The following is a 19,005-nucleotide window of genomic DNA, read 5'->3' on the forward strand; positions in this document are numbered from 1 at the left end:
CTGAAAATGCATGTAAATCGCTGTGTATATAGCCCACACAGCGATTTACATGCGCGCCCCCGCCGTTCTGAATCTGTCCAAGATTCAGAACGGACGGGCTGTACAATTCAGAGCAGTCGCTCAGAAAGCTCCTGCTCATCTCCCGCATGTGTGGCTGCGGGCAGATGAGCAGGGCGAGCGACTGCAGACCGCGCCGCAGAACCCGCCGCCGCCACCCCTGACCCCCCTCCCCCACCAGCAGTAGCACCCATCGCCACCCCCACCTCACCTCTCCTCTTGGCGGCAGCGGGGCGGCAGCGCGGCGGCATCGGGACGGAAATTTTAAAAAAAATTCAAATTTCAAAATGGCCGCGGCCAGCCAATCACGGCTCGCCGCGTCATTGCCCCGCCCCCTAGAGCTGGCTATATTAGCCAGCTCGAGACAGGGTAGGGGCAGTCAGTCTGACGGCGGAGAGGGAGAGAAGAGCTCCTGAAGTCCTGGGAGGCGCGGCCAATGCAAAAGAGCTTAAAAGGCCGCCGCCCCCAGGTGAAGAACACAGATGAAGAGGCAGAAGCCCTGGGAGGCGGCGGCCATGCAAAAGAGCTTAGGGGGCCGCTGCCCCCAGGTGAAGACACCGCAGAAGCCCTGGGGGGGGGGCAGGAGTGAAGACAAGATGCAGTTAATAAAATACTAAAACATCTGTGTTTGTGTTTTATTTTAATATTTCCTTTACATGTGGGCTATAGGTAACGACGGGCCTTTAATGCCCCACATGCTGGTACCTGTGGTTCTCCCAAGTGCCAGCATGTGGGGCAGGCTTGCTGGGACCTGTAGTCCTACTGTAAAAGACAAAATTACTGTTAAACAAGCTATCAACCCTGCACCCACCGCCCAGGGGTGCAGGGGATAGCCCCGGGCTGCAGCCCAGGCCTGGGGTGCCCTGGAGAGGGGGGACCCCCTTATTTGGGGGGGTCCCCACCTTCCCAAAAACTCCCGGCCTGGGCTGACTAGTTAGGGTGGGTAATGCTTTGGCCACGGGACACCATCAAGCGTGTCCCCTGGCTATGGCATTACACCCCCTGCTAGTGGAGCCTGGTGCTGGTCTCCAAAATATGGGGTACCCCTATTCATTTTGTCCCTTGTATTTTGGAAACCAGGGCCAGCTCAAGAGCCTGGTGCTGGTCCCCAAAATCCGGGGGACCCCACGCACTTTGTCCTCTGGATTTTGGGAACCAGGACCACTCAAAAAGCCCGGGGCTGGTCATGCCTGGGGGGGGACCCCATGCCATTTTTTTATTTTACAAAATTATTGTCTGTATGACCGGACGAGACGCTGGACCCCGGACTTGGTAAGTATTTTTTTTATGTCCGTTCCCACTGTACCACCAATGTTTAAAAGTTTGCATATGGGGGGGGGGGGGGGGGGGTCGGTTCTGGGGGAACCACTAGCCGCCATGATTACATTTTTTTTGGGGGGGGGGGGGGGTCCACTAGCCACCACCAATGATTAACTTTTTTGGGGGGGGGGGGGGGGGGCAATATTAGGGGGAGGTGAAAGAATACTTATTAAAGAAGACATTAGTAATTTGCTAGATTGTTTTACTTCACTTTCTGTGACAGATTTGAAATCTCCCGTGCTGAATCTCCCAAGTTGAATCTCTGACACAAATCTCTCTGTCTGTGGCTCATTTTCTGAAATGAGCCATAAGAGTGAAATCTCTTGTGCTGAATCTCCCGTTATGTATCTCTGGCACACATCTCTGCGTATGTAACTCCTATGATTGTTGGTTTAGCCCCACAGGTGCTTTCTCCCACATCACCTGGCCGGGAACTACTCGCCCCAAGGACAGACCGGACTGTGGCTTCAGCAATGAGCTGTGCAGGGTGGCTAGAATCAGTAAGTGCTCACTGTTACAGCGCCGGAGCTCTGGCAGGCAGGATTGATGACCATATATACAACTGAAAGCCCGCTCAAAGCAAAAGTTTCGAAAGCTAGTCTGCTACCTTCTTTGTGCATGAGCGAGAGAGGAAGCGATGTAGTTTCACTCAATGTAGTTTCACTTCCTGCCAGCAGGTGGCAGTGTTTCCTAGTCACATGGACACTAGACATGTACATATTATAGATAGTGTTGGATTATAGTGATGGACATCTTCTGATCACATCCACCAACACAGGGCCGAAACTAGGGTTTCCGGCGCCCAGGGCAAGGCAGTCTTTTGGTGCCCCCCCCCCCCCTGGCGGGGGGCGTGGCCTAATTTGGGGGCGTGGCCTATAATCGCTGCTCTCTCCCGCGAGGCCACGCCCCCATTTTGCCGCTATGGGGCATGACCCAGAGGCTCTGTGAGCCTCTAGCCATGCCCCCAGCCCCCTGGCTGCGGGAATAGATGCTGTGCGCATGCGCACAGCGTTTATTCCCCGCTGCTTAGTTAGCAGCTGACAGGGGGGACCGACCAAATGACGCCTTGTCCCTGGCGCCGGAGACCCCCCCCTCCCCGCACAGTCCTCTCACCGTTGAAGCCGCAGCCGCATCTTACTTTGACTTCGTCCGTCTCCTACTAGTGCTGCGGCGGGAAGCACTGATGACTTCAAAAAGACTTGCCGGACGCTGATTGGCTGAATTCAGCCAATCAGCGTCCGGCAAGTCTTTTCGAAGTCATCAGCGCTTCCTGCAGCCGCGCTAGTAGGAGATGGACGGACATACCTGTCACCGGACCTCACAGCGCCCCTCACCTCCAGCGCCCGGTGCGCGTGACCCCCCAGCCCCCCCCCTAGTTACGGCCCTGACCAACATGCCCAATAATGATATAGCAGCTAGCCTAGTGCAATCACACAATGTTCTCTTATATTCTCTAGGGGACAGTGTCGCTGGGCCATCCAGGAGTTTGACATTGAACATAGTTCATGCATTGAAATGCCTTCTCCTTTTATATCCCCTCCATGGTGGGAACTCGGAATGCATCACATTCAGGAGCTCGGTACATAAAGAAAATGCAGTATATAAAGAAAGGGCTGTCGTGATATTTTGTACACACACACACCGATGACCTACCGATATATCGTTCATCACTTGAACAAACGATATTTTGGAAAAGGAGTCAAACAAATCTTTCCCTTTAGATTCTGAATCCGGTTTTGAAACCTGTTTGTCTTTTGATGTTTTGCAGACACCCCCGTGGTGGCTCTGATTGTCACCCTCGTAGTAACGGCTGTGATCGGTCTGGGGATTGTGTTATTCCTCTTTGTTCAGAAGGGCAAACTGAGAAGACAGTATGACAATAACAGCAGCTGGTGGCTAATCAAGTACGAAGACATCACAATCCTACGGGACAGCAAGGTCAGAGGTCAGGCTATAGCACGGCTCAATAATATGATACTGGATTGTAAGCTCTTCAGCGCAGGCTTTTAAACTTTGTTGTAGTCAGTAAGTGTAAAGGTTCAACGTTAATAAACCATTAGAACTTTTATTTATATATATATATATATATATACTGTGTATGTATATATATATATATATATATATATATATATATATATATATATATATATACTGTATATAGTCACTATTTGGAAAGGCCCTCATTCATCCATCTGCATCTGCTCCAGTGCCTTCCGATAAAGTAAATGCAGTGCCACTTTAATACTGTTGCACCCTGAAAAAAGGGTCAGTGAACCCCGAAAACGTTGGTTTGCCTCGTCTGTATATGCACTTTATTTGAATACAACTTTTAAAACTTTGCCTAGTTTCCGATATATATATTTATATATACTGTTCTTAGGAGGGAGTAGAGCCCTTTGCAGGGATATCACACCACACGGCACTCCAAGGACTTAACACAGGTAATACTGTTTGATTACTGAGTGAATGTTTTCACTACCTGTGTTAAGTCCTTGGAGTGCCGTGTGGTGTGATATCCCTGCAAAGGGTCTACTCCTGGGGTAGCCAACTCCAGTCTTCAAGAGCTACCAACAGTTAATGTTTTCCAGATCTCCCCACAGAATCACAAGTGCAGTAATTAGCTCCACCCAGGGGCTGGCTGGCAACTTTTAGCCTGGGGGGCAAGTCCAGAGCACTGGCCCATAAGTAACAGTCACAGACCGTGATGTCAGCTCCAACCCTGTTCCTATTTCTATCGCAGCACCAGAGTAAGTCCTGGGCTACGCACAGACTCCACACACTAGGTAAATCATTTGATGGTAAATTATTGCAAATGGATTTGCAGATAATCGCAGGCCTGTGCAATTTTCACAGGCTTATTGCACACCGTAATGCCCATTACACATTATGCCACACACCGTGATGCCCAGTACACGCTACGCCACACACACCATGATGCCCCTTACATGAATCGGCACACACCGTGATTCCCATTACACGCTACGCCACACACTGTGATACCCATTACATGTTAAGGCAGACACTGTGACACTCATTACACGTTATGCCAGGGCTGAACAAATTTTATGTTAATGTAGGAGCCAGGATAAAAGAGCTAGGCAAACCAAAAATTGGGAGAGTGCAAGCCAAAAATTTACACCATAATGCCTATTACATGTTGCACACCCATTACATTACACCACATGCCATAATGCCCATTACACATTATACGAAACCACGTAATGCCCATTACACGTCATACCAAACACTGTAATGCCCATTACACATTATGCCACACTGTAGAGCCCATTACATATAATACCACACGCTGTGATGCCTAATACATTTTATGCCACATAAGTGCCACTTACCTACATGCTCGTTGCTACGGGCTTCTTATTTGATGCCAGGGTTCGCATGCTAGGACACCTGGGGTTGCATGCTCTATGTGTCAAGGGTGGCATCGTACTTGCTGAGCTGCCTGCTCCTGGGGCCGCCTGAGTGCAATTGAGGGCACATAATGACTTGTCTGGAGTCTGGGGACCTGGACACTGCTGGACAGGGCACATAGTGGGGGGTGCAGGACAGCCATTGGGTGCTCTGCATCCTGAAGTCCTGGGGAGGCAGGCCACAGCCTGGGCCAGTCACTGGGGCCTGGGTGCTGCCAGGGTAGAGACTAGATCCCCTTCAGTTACAGTTACTGGCTTATGATATACTGTAGCACTACCGTGGTCTCACAGGCGGCAAGCAGCAGGCGCAGTAAAGTCCCTTACCGGCTCACCCCCCTCCATGTGCCATGGCTGGCAGCACCCAGGCCCAGCCCGCAGCCCGGCATTCATTGAATAACTACACTGGCACTCTTTTCTGTGGGCGGCGCACGCTGGGAGCTCTCCCCACGGCACCTCCTGCTTCAGCGTGTGACGTGACAGCCGCGGCCGCGCTGCGGGTGGCATGATATTGATTAGTACTAGTGGTCTTACGGTATCCAGTAACTGTAACTGAAGGGGATCTAGTCTCTACCGTGAGACCACTAGTACTAGTCAATATCATGCCAGGGTAACTGTAACTGAAGGGGATCGCAGCGCGGCCGCGGCTGTCACGTCACACGCTGAAGCAGGAGGTGCCGTGGGGAGAGCGCATCCCACCTTCCCCTCACAGCGTGCGCCGCCCGCAGCAAAGAGTGACTGCCAGTGTAGTGAATGGCGGGCTGCGGGCGCGGCTCTAAATATACTGGACCACCAGGGCCCTTTTCAATATTTAAACCGGCCCGCCGCACCAATTGATATAGCGGCCCGGGGGGGGGGATGGCATCCTGCCCCCCGGCCCAGCCCGCCCCTGGCTCCACCTGTGGATCTTCTAAAATGTGTCAGTGAGTAATGAGTGCACCTGTGCTGCAGCTGGGTTGTCTTGAAAATGTGAACTGTTGGTAGCCCTCGAGGACTGGAGTTGTCTACCACTGGCCTACTCCCACCTAAGAACAGTGCATTTTTTCTACAAAGGCACCCAGGCAGCTGTTTTCCTCGTATGAGTGCCAGTTCTAACAGACCTATATATATAATACTATATTTACATTTATTTTAGTGGTCATTTATCTTCTTTATTGGATATTTTACATGTTACATACATACATTAAGTGAAATGTATCAAACCTTGGTGTAAAGTACCAGTCAGTCAGTTCCTGTCATTTTTCATACACAGGCTGCAAATAGTAAGATATGTCTGTGTTATCAATCTGATGCCAACCTGGTAACATCTATAATATATTATTACGGATGGTGACTTTGTTGATGAAGTTGTATTAGTCCTTATTGTGTTCTCGTACCTTCCAATAACCCACATTGGTTTAGCGACCAGTCTTATGCCATTGAATACTATGAGACACAGGCTGATAATCTGGAAATATTAATTACTGGAGGGTCCAACCTCCTTCTATCCTACAGAACAACCCCGGGGAGGCCTCACAAACCCCAACATCTAAGAGGTTTGGCAGTTTTGGGTCCAGTGCGGTCATGTCCAGCAACAAGAGCTGCGGTTTCACCGACAAGCAAGGCAAAGAGATCTTCTACACTACCATCGGCGTGTACCAGGTACAGTGCTTCCACTGCAGCCACTGATGCCCCAGGGGGTGCACCCCCTCCCCAAGATCCTAGCGCCTTAGGCAGCTACCTAATGGAAGAGCTGGCCCTGGTGGTGTAGTGTCATACCTGCAGGGATTCAGCTGACGCATGCTGCTCCTACATTCATAATGGGCACTAGGATACCAAGAAACATCCTGGTGCCACACACCCAGGAAAAGACGCCACGGAAACTTGCTTGTCTGCAATTTTTTTTTGTAGCATTTTGTTATATTTCTTTTGCTGTGGTGACATCACTTGCTCCTAGAGATTTGATTGGGTAAATACTGAAACAAGAGCTGCAAACAGTGAAGGTGACACTTCAGTATGCAGGCAGACACAGGGGCGTATCCAGAACAAAATGAAGTGCTTTAGTGCCCCTCCCCCCTGAATCCGCCACTGGGAAGACGCCATATTCTCTGCAGAGAAACATAAAATATAGAATAAAATTAGTGGGGTAAAGTAAGAGGAATATATAAAATCTGTTAAATAAATACGCCCCATATGATGATGCACATGCAGTAGCGATGCCCCCAAACTGGAGGTAGAGTGACTGCCCGGAGGCCCTGTCCCTGGATGTGATTCATGTTAAAATCCAGCGGTCCTCATGTCTTATTGCTGAAATACGCGGTTGCTATAAATGATAATGATGTTGATTCATTTCTGTTATATAATAAATACGGTAAGCTTCTAACTGCAATGTAAATCCTTGTGCAAGATGTCGGATGAACATATGAAAATAAAACAGAAAGACGGTGGACAGAGAAAGGAATGTCTCTGTGTGGCGCACCAGAGAAGAAGGATTATATAAAATATAGCTTTTAATTTATTATTTTCTAAAAAGGAGCGAAATAAAAACACAAATTGACACATACATACACAAACATGTATTTAAAACGGGATAAAGCTATCCCTGCAACGTGAGACCCCACTGTTGCCTGTACCTTCCAAATAATATTTATGTTTGTAATTTTAAGGTGACAATTTTTCAAAATAAATGCTTGGTTTTATACTGTTGTCTGTTTTTTACACATGGGCATTGGTGGTTCGCAAATATGTTTCTCTGTAGTGGGTATCACAGTTTATTTAGTTGACACTCACTGTGTCAGTAAGTCAGTAAATCTGATTATTTTTATTCCTCTGTGATATATCGAGGTGATAGAGAATTTTTACAGTCACTGGCCGTGATTTTAATAATGTGTTCGGGGTTTTGACATATATACGTCCCCCGTAATTCTGCTGCTGAGGAATGAGACCCGAAGCAGACCGTGGTCTGTCTTCTGTATCTCGTCTCCGACGCAGTTTCTAATAGCCGCCAGAGACTATCACGAAGGCTGCAAACGCCGGGGAATGGATACCACTGGGTGTGCGCCTAAGTTAGCTGGGCACAGAGGTCGCGGTCACGGACGTCAAGTGCCGCGCCTCTGGTTCAGCTACTACAGAGTGCGATGCACCACTTAGATACTATGCCCTATCTAAACAGATCAAAATGCATTCAAATTGGGGATGGGAACAGGGGGTCACACGGAGTGTTTGGTCAGCGCACGCTTCGCTGGGGAGCTTCGTCAGGACCAAAGACGAAGCTCCCCAGCGAAGAGTGCGCTGACCAAACACTCCGTGTGACCCCCTGTTCCCATCCCCAATTTGAATGCATTTTGATCTGTTTAGATAGGGCATAGTATCTAAGTGGTGCATCGCACTCTGTAGTAGCTGAACCAGAGGCGCGGCACTTGACGTCCGTGACCGCGACCTCTGTGCCCAGCTAACTTAGGCGCACACCCAGTGGTATCCATTCCCCGGCGTTTGCAGCCTTTGTGATAGTCTCTGGCGGCTATTAGAAACTGCGTCGGAGACGAGATACAGAAGACAGACCACGGTCTGCTTCGGGTCTCATTCCTCAGCAGCAGAATTACGGGGGACGTATATATGTCAAAACCCCGAACACATTATTAAAATCACGGCCAGTGACTGTAAAAATTCTCTATCACCTCGATATATCACAGAGGAATAAAAATAATCAGATTTACTGACTTACTGACACAGTGAGTGTCAACTAAATAAACTGTGATACCCACTACAGAGAAACATATTTGCGAACCACCAATGCCCATGTGTAAAAAACAGACAACAGTATAAAACCAAGCATTTATTTTGAAAAATTGTCACCTTAAAATTACAAACATAAATATTATTTGGAAGGTACAGGCAACAGTGGGGTCTCACGTTGCAGGGATAGCTTTATCCCGTTTTAAATACATGTTTGTGTATGTATGTGTCAATTTGTGTTTTTATTTCGCTCCTTTTTAGAAAATAATAAATTAAAAGCTATATTTTATGTAATCCTTCTTCTCTGGTGCGCCACACAGAGACATTCCTTTCTCTATCCACCGTCTTTCTGTCATTATCTGATGTCCAGTGGCAGCACACCCTCCTGTTAGTATCCATAATAAATTGTATTATATCACAACTGAGGGGTCATACATCTCATTTCCGAAATTCTTTCCAGTGCGATTGGTCCCTGCTTGTCTTTGAAAATAAAACAGCGCTGTAGTAATAAAGTAAAAATGATTCTAAAGAACGTAAAGGGAGTTTTTTAAAATATTTTCTGATTCCAGATTGGCTAATACATGTTGTACGGTAACTGTCTGTAACCAATGACACCTGTACACCTGTCTTTTCAGCAATGACTTTATATAATAAGTTTGACGGTTTTCATTCATTTGGTGTAACAGCTTCCACAGAGCAGCTTATGCCGCAATGATACAAGCAGCTGAGTCTCATGATAGAGGTCATAGGTAAAAGTGTAGGCAGAAGCAGATAAAGCTGTGTAATAGTGTTACATAAGGGTGTGGGCACAGACTATAGCTATATAAAGGTGGATGGGAGACTATTTAAGGATATTAACTGAGTTACAATATTGTGTTTAGTGTATTTACTGATTCGCCAGTTCCCGAGATTTGGCTACTGGGGTGAATGGCAGTTACGCAGCGCAGCTGTAACTGTGTTACATAACTTACTACCACTAGAGGGAGCCACTTTGGCACACACCACCACCCCTAAGTTGTGCCGTGCACCCCAATACATTATTAACTTTTTATGTCCCCTCTGGTTTCCTTTTTTTGCGGCTCGGGGAACAGGTGAACAGTGTACAGGCTACACAAAAGAGTAAAAGACAAAGAGGAGATCAGAACGCACAGGTAGGAGATTGGTCTAGTGAAGACCCAGGTGTGGAAATGTTGGGCGGAATATGCAAGTAATCATCTAAGCCGCAGTCTGCAAGACATTCCATTAACGTGGGCCTTAAGCACATGGTGACCTTTTGGTGGATCTTTCCCTTCTTAGCCATAGAGTTTTATGGGGGTCAGAATGGGGGATAACAAAAGCGGGACGATTCCCTTAGCCCAAGGATTCTCAACTCTTGTCCCCAAATGGCACCAATAGGTCATGTTTTCTGGATTTCATTAATCATGCCTGGTAAGTTCATTTATTTTGCAGGCTCGGTGAATATCCCACCTGCTTCTGCAGACAGAAATCCTGAAAACATGACCTGTTGGGAACACTTGAGCATTGTGGCTGAGAAACGCTGCCTTAGCCCAAAAAATGTAAAACTGCGCTAATTCAGAGCCTGTACATTATCTTGTAAAACATTTCTCTGTGTTTGCATGCGATCCGTAATAAATGATGTACATATATTATTCTATTCCAGGGTAATCATGTGGCTCTGACGTACCTCAGTGACGAAGCCGCCGCCTCTCGAGTTAGGAGGCCGTCTGTCCTGAAGGAATTCCATATGGTAGGAGTCTCTGAAACGTGCCTTCTACGGTGACATGTTGAAGCGTTCAGTTCCATGCTGTGTTATGTAGATTTTATTGTTCTCCTATCTCTTATATATTTAGCCAGATCTGTCACTCATCCCCTGTGTATATAACGTTCCCGCCCAGTGGGATACACAAACCCGCCCCCCCAGGGAAAAGACCAGTGTTCTATATGTATAACGTTCCCGCCCAGCGTTATACACAAACCCGCCGCCCCTAAGGAAAAGACCAGTGTTCTACTCACCCCACCCCCTTGACATCGCGATTTGCGCCCCCCCACACCCCCTCCCGCGATTTGTGGACCCAAGCCCCCAACCGCGATTCACGGCACCCCCGCGGACCCCCTCCCGCGTTTTGCGCGCCCCCCCCGCGATTCGCGGCACCTCCGCGCCCCCCCTCCTGCGATTCGCCGCGCCCCCCTCCCACGATTCACCGCGCCCGCGATGGTTTATGGGCGATGTTGAATACTTTTGCCATTGATGTGAGAGGACCAGATGGTTTCCCTACATCAATGGCAAAGGAGAACCGATCAAGTTTCAAATTTTTTTGAGGTGCTGATAGGGTTCAGTTATACTTATCAACCTTCGATGTCAGCCAGAGGATTCATCTTCTAAGTGACGGCCGGAGATCAGTTGAAATGACACACACACACACCAATGGAGTATGCTAGTCAGACAGTGATCTGACGTTTAATCTTAGGGTGGTCATAGTTATACCAAAAATGTGGAATGCAATCCACGTCATAGCTCATTAAATATTTCTTTTGAAGTTTTAAGCTATAGCAATAAATTCACACTTTTTAATAAGATGTCAAAACAAAAGTTTGTTTATAATAGAAATAATTGGATCAATGTTAATAGGCAAGCAGTCACTGTGCCTCCTCCTTCTGATTCTCAAAACATTCGAAAACGCTATCTTCATGTTGCAGGTGCGATATCTTCTGACCTTGGTAACATCTCTTGAAATCACCTCAAAGTTTCCATCTTATGCTGAAATTAAAATCTGTTCTGCTAAAAGCATTTTAGAGGAAAAATTCATCTTAAAGGGACAGTGACAGTTCTAAATAATATATATAAACCTTAAACTTAAACCTTATATGCATATAAAAGGTGAGAATCATATCTATACTCTATCATTTCCTCCTGTTGATTCTACCTTTTACTGACTTAATATCACTATTGTTTATAATCCATTATAAAACTAAAGTATATATGCAAAATAGTTGCTTAATATAATGCGGCTTCTCTCAGTTCCTCCTGTTTGTGACAATCTATCAGTACAGTTGGCCTGCCTAACGAGGAGCACACAGTCCACCATAATGGTGCTAATGGCTATTTCTCCACGAGCAGATGCTGTCATCACTTCAGGTGGAGGGTAATGACCATTCACACATATCCATCATAGTAAACTATCTACCGCTCTTCCCTCTGTCAAGTGTTTGTGTAGTGTTCTAAAACCTGGAGGATTCCAAACTGAGGTTTATAGCATCGCATCTATAGTTTCCCTTATCTTTTTACATGTCATTTTCTTTGTCAGATTTCTCATCAGGGAATCTTGTGAGATTTACTTTCAGAATTAATTGTCCATTTATTAAGTCCATTTGCAATGTCCTTTCACTTATGATTTCCACCATAGTCCAACATGTTTAGTTCTTCTAGTACATTGTTGCCAATAGTAAAGAACATCTTGTCTATGTTGCGGCGACTTTATCTTGTAACACATCAATAATTAAAGTTCATGCAATTGACCAAATCTTCAATCATCACAGGGTAGGATTCTTTTTTTCTTGTTTCTGGAACAAAAACCAAGTGTGAGTATTTTACCTATCAGTCATAATACAAATTTTACCAGAACATAGGTAACTATAAATAAAACCTTTAAGCCAGGTTATTGGATTTTTCCCATGAGTTTAGCCATTTATTTTCACTATAAACTTTGGCAACTTGGCTTTTTAACTCTTTAACTTGGAATAGGTGGTTCTCAATGGCTTCAACAACTTTATATGTGTCATTAAAGTAATTAAAACAAGCGTATTTTACACCAAATTATGTACACTTCTGGCAATTGTCATACTGTACTACATAGGATTAATCATTAATGACCAAACAAGGGTCCAAATAATCACCGTTAAGGCAGCAGAAGACATTATACATCCCAAAAGACCCTTATCAGATTTTGAACCTATTGAACTGTATTTATGCATGGTACAGTACAATGATTGGATAATACTTCCTTTGAGGCTTTCTTATATCCCAGTGTCCTTATTTGCCACTTTTTGATACAATCGGTGCGATCAGTAGACCTTGGCATAGACTTTCAAATCAGGGTTCAAGAACTTTTCTGAAGTATTTCCTTTAGAGTCACTCAGTCTTCAAGTTGCAGCTTGTAACTTATATCTACATTAGTATCTTAGATAGACAAAAAAACTTGACAATGGACATTTAGTCAAATCATCATATATACATTATAACTTCAAATATTCAAATTATGCCTTATATGATATTAACTAGTATTTAATCTATTTTTCTTCATTTCTCCCATCATTAACCCCTTCCCGACATTTGACGTACATTTACGTCATGGTCGGGAAGTACTTCCCGACACATGGCGTAAATGTACGTCATGGCATTTAACTGTCACCGCGTCTATAGACGCGGTGACAGTTTCAACATGTCTGCTGTCCCTGACAGCAGACATGTCCGTGCATGCCCAGGGGGGGCTGCGATGCCGCCCCCCCGTCGGCGATCGCTGTGATTGGCTGTTCAGTGTGAACAGCCAATTACAGCGTTTTCCTGTGTCACCGGCGAATAACGTTCGCCGGTGACACGGGATCAGAGGTGATTGGTGCTGTAAAGTACAGCACCAATCACCGCGGGGTGTAAGGGTGACACTGGTGTCACCCCACCGCACCCCGCCCGCCCCCAAAGGCCGTGATTGGTTCGTCGGACCGACGGACCAATCACAGCCAAGGAGGGGGATTTAAACTAACGGTGACTGCACTGCAGACGCCATTCCGGTCTGGAATAGCGTGCAGTGCGGTCACCGTACCTCCCTGCCGCCATACTGACCAGAACCTTGCTCCATAGCTTGCTCCATACTTACCTGATCGCTGCTTCATCACTGCTTCCTGGATCCTGTTACTACTTGTGCCTTCCTGTGAAATTGTGCTGCTGCAGTGTACTAGCTAGATAGAGAGAGATAGATAGAGAGAGATAGATAGAGAGATAGAGAGAGATAGAGAGAGATAGAGAGAGATAGAGAGAGATAGAGAGAGATAGAGAGAGAGATAGTGTCAGAGAGTGCTATATTTTGTGCTGCTGCAGTGTGATCTAGTTATAGATAGAGAGAGAGAGATAGAGAGAGAGAGATAGATAGAGAGGCCTAGTGACAGAGTGCTATATTTTGTGCTGCTGCAGTGTGATAGTTATAGAGAGATAGAGAGAGATAGAGAGAGATAGAGAGAGAGATAGTGTCAGAGAGTGCTATATTTTGTGCTGCTGCAGTGTGATATAGTTATAGATAGAGAGAGATAGAGAGAGAGAGATAGATAGAGAGGCCTAGTGACAGAGTGCTATATTTTGTGCTGCTGCAGTGTGATAGTTATAGAGAGATAGAGAGAGATAGAGAGAGAGAGATAGAGAGAGATAGTGACAGATTGTGCTATATATTTTTGATATAACTGACTGCTGCCCCCTCCTTTTGTGCTGATCAGTATAAATTAACTGATCAGCAACTTTTTGGGGGCGCAGTTTTTTTTTTATATATATATATACCTGTCACTGCTGCTGCTGCAGTGTCATAGAGTGTTAGATAGTGAGAGATAGAGAGATAGAGAGAGATAGTGACAGAGAGTGATAGAGAGTGCTAAATTTTTTGTCTGCTGCCCCCGCCTTTTGTGCTGATCACTATATCTGAGGTGATCAGCAACTTTTTTGGGGGTACAGAGGTTTTTTTTTTTTTATATATACCTGTCAGTTGCACCAAAGGTTGTGCACCTGCTGCACCTCACTGGTAATCAGTGTCGCATCACTGATCACCTTTTTTTTTTGTGTGTGTGCTGTGGGGTCTTTTTTTAATTTTTTTTTTACACACACTGTGATTTTGTGGGTGTCCTGTGGCCGCTGTGCGCTGATCAGTGACGTACATCACTGATCATCTTTTTCGGCACAGGGTTGATCTATATTTTTTTTTTTTTGATCAAATTCCTGTTGCCTTTGAGCGCTGTTCAGTGACAGACGTTACTGACCAACATCTGTGCTCAATTTTTGGCGCAGGACCTTTTTTTTTTTTTTAACCCCTTAAATTTTTTATTTTTAACCCCTTCATTTTTTTTTTTTTATTGGTATAAAGTATTTTTTTTTTTCTGCACCACATACACACTACACACTACATACCCCCCGGATTGAAATAAAGTTTGTACCCCCCCCCTACACTATACACGTGTTGAAACATTTCACTACCAGTAACACAAAAATAAAAATGGCATCCCAAATGTCCTCCCAAATGTCCTCCCAAATGTCCTCCCAGTCATCCAGGAGAATGTATTCAGCGGAGGAGGCATATGCCCTGCTTGCTTCTGACTCTGACACAGCCAGTGATGCAAGCGGGGAATTTGAAGGATTCGCCTTAAGCTCCTCTTCCTCCTCTGGTGATGAGGGACCCCCTCAAAGACGCCCCCGTAGAGCAGCTGAGACCCCCCCCCCAATAATTGATCTCGTATGGACCCCACCACCAGACAATTTTGAGCCCCAGGTTCCTGAGTTTTTGGCCATGCCAGGAATCCAATTTGATTCCACAGGTCTCAGAGAAATTGACTTTTTCAAATTATTTTTCTCTGATGATTTTATAAATTTAATGGTGGACCAAACTAATTTATATGCCCAGCAGTTTATTGCTCAAAACCCCACGTCATCATTTGCTAGGTGGACCCCTGTAGATGCAGTAGAGATGATGACGTTTTGGGGTCTGGTGTTTCATATGGGCATAGTAAAAAAGCCAGAAATTAGGCAATATTGGAGTACAGATGTTCTGTACAGTACTCCATTTTACCGTATGGCCATGACCCGGACTCGATTTGAGACAATTCTTAAATTTATACATTACACCGATAATGCACAGTGCCCACCCAGAGATGATCCCACCTTTGACCGGCTATTCAAAGTCAGGCCGGTCATTGATCATTTCAGTGCCAAATTTGAAGAGGTGTACATCCCTGAAAAATTTATTTGTATCGACGAGTCCCTTATACATTTTAAAGGAAGGGTTAAATTCCGCCAGTACCTTCCCAGTAAGAGGGCAAGGTATGGCATAAAAATGTACAAACTGTGTGAAAGCACCTCAGGGTACACCCACAGGTTTAGGGTTTATGAAGGGAAGGATTCAAGAATTGAACCGCCAGAATACCCCCCCTCCCTCGTAGGTGTTAGTGGGAAAATTGTCTGGGATTTAGTGCACCCCTTCCTGGATAAAGGTTATCACCTCTATGTGGATAACTTTTACACCAGCATCCCCCTGTTTAAGGCCCTTGGTTCAAGAGGTACAGCAGCTTGCGGTACTGTGCGCAAGAACCAAAGAGGCCTCCCAAAAACGCACATTGCCCAAGTAATGAGAAGGGGTGAAAGCAGGGGAATATGCACCGAAAATATGTTGTTGGTCAAATATAAGGACAAGAGGGATGTCCTTATACTGACAACAATTCACGGAGACAGTACCACCTCCGTCCCTGTACGAGGTACCAGTACCCACACCTCAAAACCTAATTGTATCCTGGATTACAATAGGTACATGGGCGGAGTGGATCTTTCAGATCAGGTACTGAAGCCGTACAGTGCCCTGCGGAAAACAAAAATCTGGTACAAGAAGGTGGCCGTGTATATCATCCAGATGGCACTGTATAACGCTTACGTGCTATTCCGTTCTACCGGCCAGAGGGGGACATTTATGCACTTTCAAGAGGAAGTCATAAAGGGCCTAATATTTGGGAACCAGCAGGCAGAGGGCCCCAGTACTTCTAGTACTGGCCCCCGTATTGTACCAGGGCAGCATTTTCCTGATGAAATCCCCTCCACTGGAAAAAAAGGCAGGACACAAAAAAGGTGCAAAGTTTGCTATAAAAAGGGAATAAGAAAGCAAACTATTTTCCAGTGTGACACTTGCCCCGACAAACCCGGCCTATGTATAAAGGAGTGTTTTAAAATATACCACACATCTATGGAATATTAGGTTCATAATTTCACCGTGCTTCGGGGGTCTTGCTAATGCCACATAGCACCCACCATTCATTCCACCAGAATCTGAGCCGCAAAATCCAAAAATCACTCCTTCCCTTCTGAGTCCTGCCATGCACCCAACTGGTATTTTTTGGTCACATGTGAGGCATTGCCGTACTCGGGAGAAATTGGGGCACATATTTTGGGGTGCTTTGTCTCCTTCATTCCTTGTGAAAATGAAAAATTTTGAGCCAGAACTGCATTTTTGTGTAAAAAAATGTAATTTTTCATGTTCACTGCCCACTTGTATCAAAATTGGTGAAACCCCTGGGGGTTTGAAATGTACACTATACCCCTAGATGAATTCCCTGAGGGGTGTAGTTTGCAAAATGGGGTCACTTGTGGGGGGGTTCCACTGTATTGGTGCTTTGGGGGTCTTGCTAATGCGACATAGCACCCACCATCATTCCACCAGAATTTGTGCTGCAAAATCCAAATATCACTCCTTCCCTTCTGAGTCCTGCCACTTTTTGGTCACACATGAGGCATTGCCGTACTCGGGAGAAATTGGGGCACAGATTTTGGGGTGCTTTGTCTCCTTCATTCCTTCTGAAAATGAAAAATTTTGAGCCAGAACTGCATTTTTGTGTAAAAAAATGTAATTTTTCATTTTCACTGCCCACTTGTATCAAAATTGGTGAAACCCCTGGGGGTTTTAAATGTACACTATACCCCTAGATGAATTCCCTGAGGGGTGTAGTTTGCAAAATGGGGTGACTTGTGGGGGGGTTCCACTGTATTGGTGCAACATAGCACCCACCATTCATTCCACCAGAATCTGTGCTGCAAAATCCAAAAATCACTCCTTCCCTTCTGAGTCCTGCCATGCACCCAACTGGTATTTTTTGGTCACATGTGAGGCATTGCCGTACTCGGGAGAAATTGGGGCACAGATTTTGGGGTGCTTTTTCTCCTTCATACCTTCTGAAAATGAAAAATTTTGAGCCAGAACTGCATTTTTGTGTAAAAAATTTAATTTTTCTTTTTCACTGCCCACTTGTATCAAAATTGGTGAAACCCCTGGGGGTTTGAAATGTACACTATACCCCTAGATGAATTCCCTGAGGGGTGTAGTTTGCAAAATGGGGTCACTTGTGGGGGGGTTCCACTGTATTGGTGCTTGGGGGGTCTTGCTAATGCGACATAGCACCCACCAAAATTCCACCAGAATCTGAGCTGCAAAATCCAAAAATCACTCCTTCCCTTTTGAGTCCTGCCATGCACCCAACTGGTATTTTTTGGTCACATGTGAGGCATTGCCGTACTCGGGAGAAATTGGGGCACAGATTTTGGGGTGCTTTTTCTCCTTCATACCTTCTGAAAATGAAAAATTTTGAGCCAGAACTGCATTTTTGTGTAAAAAATGTAATTTTTCATGTTCACTGCCCACTTGTATCAAAATTGGTGAAACCCCTGGGGGTTTGAAATGTACACTATACCCCTAGATGAATTCCCTGAGGGGTGTAGTTTGCAAAATGGGGTCACTTGTGGGGGGGTTCCACTGTATTGGTGCTTGGGGGGTCTTGCTAATGCAACATAGCACCCACCAAAATTCCACCAGAATCTGAGCTGCAAAATCCAAAAATCACTCCTTCCCTTCTGAGTCCTGCCATGCACCCAACTGGTATTTTTTGGTCACATGTGAGGCATTGCCGTACTCGGGAGAAATTGGGGCACAGATTTTGGGGTGCTTTTTCTCCTTCATACCTTCTGAAAATGAAAAATTTTGAGCCAGAACTGCATTTTTGTGTAAAAAATGTAATTTTTCATGTTCACTGCCCACTTGTATCAAAATTGGTGAAACCCCTGGGGGTTTGAAATGTACACTATACCCCTAGATGAATTCCCTGAGGGGTGTAGTTTGCAAAATGGGGTCACTTGTGGGGGGGTTCCACTGTATTGGTGCTTGGGGGGTCTTGCTAATGCAACATAGCACCCACCAAAATTCCACCAGAATCTGAGCTGCAAAATCCAAAAATCACTCCTTCCCTTCTGAGTCCTGCCATGCACCCAACTGGTATTTTTTGGTCACATGTGAGGCATTGCCGTACTCGGGAGAAATTGGGGCACAGATTTTGGGGTGCTTTGTCTCCTTCATACCTTCTGAAAATGAAAAATTTGGAGCCAGAACTGCATTTTTGTGTAAAAAAATGTAATTTTTCATTTTCACTGCCCACTTGTATCAAAATTGGTGAAACCCCTGGGGGTTTGAAATGTACACTATACCCCTAGATGAATTCCCTGAGGGGTGTAGTTTTCAAAATGGGGTGACTTGTGGGGGGGTTCCACTGTATTGGTGCTTGGGGGGTCTTGCTAATGCGACATAGCACCCACCAAAATTCCACCAGAATCTGAGCTGCAAAATCCAAAAATCACTCCTTCCGTTCTGAGTCCTGCCATGCACCCAACTGGTATTTTTTGGTCACATGTGAGGCATTGCCGTACTCGGGA

The 19,005-nt window shown here is 45.7% G+C and overlaps 1 protein-coding gene across 3 annotated transcripts in view; it reads left to right on the forward strand.

Annotated features, from left to right (window-relative positions):
* LOC146009438 (guanylate cyclase 2G-like) overlaps nucleotides 1-19,005 on the forward strand; it is a 123,944-nt gene that overhangs the window by 31,133 nt on the left and 73,806 nt on the right. For 2 of the 3 annotated variants that reach the window (XR_014444671.1, XM_083149820.1), the window contains exons 6-10: nucleotides 1,774-1,877; nucleotides 3,146-3,315; nucleotides 6,297-6,443; nucleotides 9,608-9,667; nucleotides 10,177-10,263. Coding sequence is in view for 2 of the 3 variants with exons in the window: in XM_083149820.1 (XP_083005946.1) it covers nucleotides 1,774-1,877; nucleotides 3,146-3,315; nucleotides 6,297-6,443; nucleotides 9,608-9,667; nucleotides 10,177-10,263 (568 nt within the window). In the remaining variant the exon portion in view is untranslated. The remainder of the gene's footprint in view (nucleotides 1-1,773; nucleotides 1,878-3,145; nucleotides 3,316-6,296; nucleotides 6,444-9,607; nucleotides 9,668-10,176; nucleotides 10,264-19,005) is intronic. The other variant, XM_083149821.1, reaches the window with a different exon arrangement.

This window comes from Crinia signifera, chromosome 6 (genome assembly GCF_055691185.1).
Source record: "Crinia signifera chromosome 6, ASM5569118v1, whole genome shotgun sequence".
Lineage (NCBI taxonomy): Eukaryota > Metazoa > Chordata > Amphibia > Anura > Myobatrachidae > Crinia > Crinia signifera.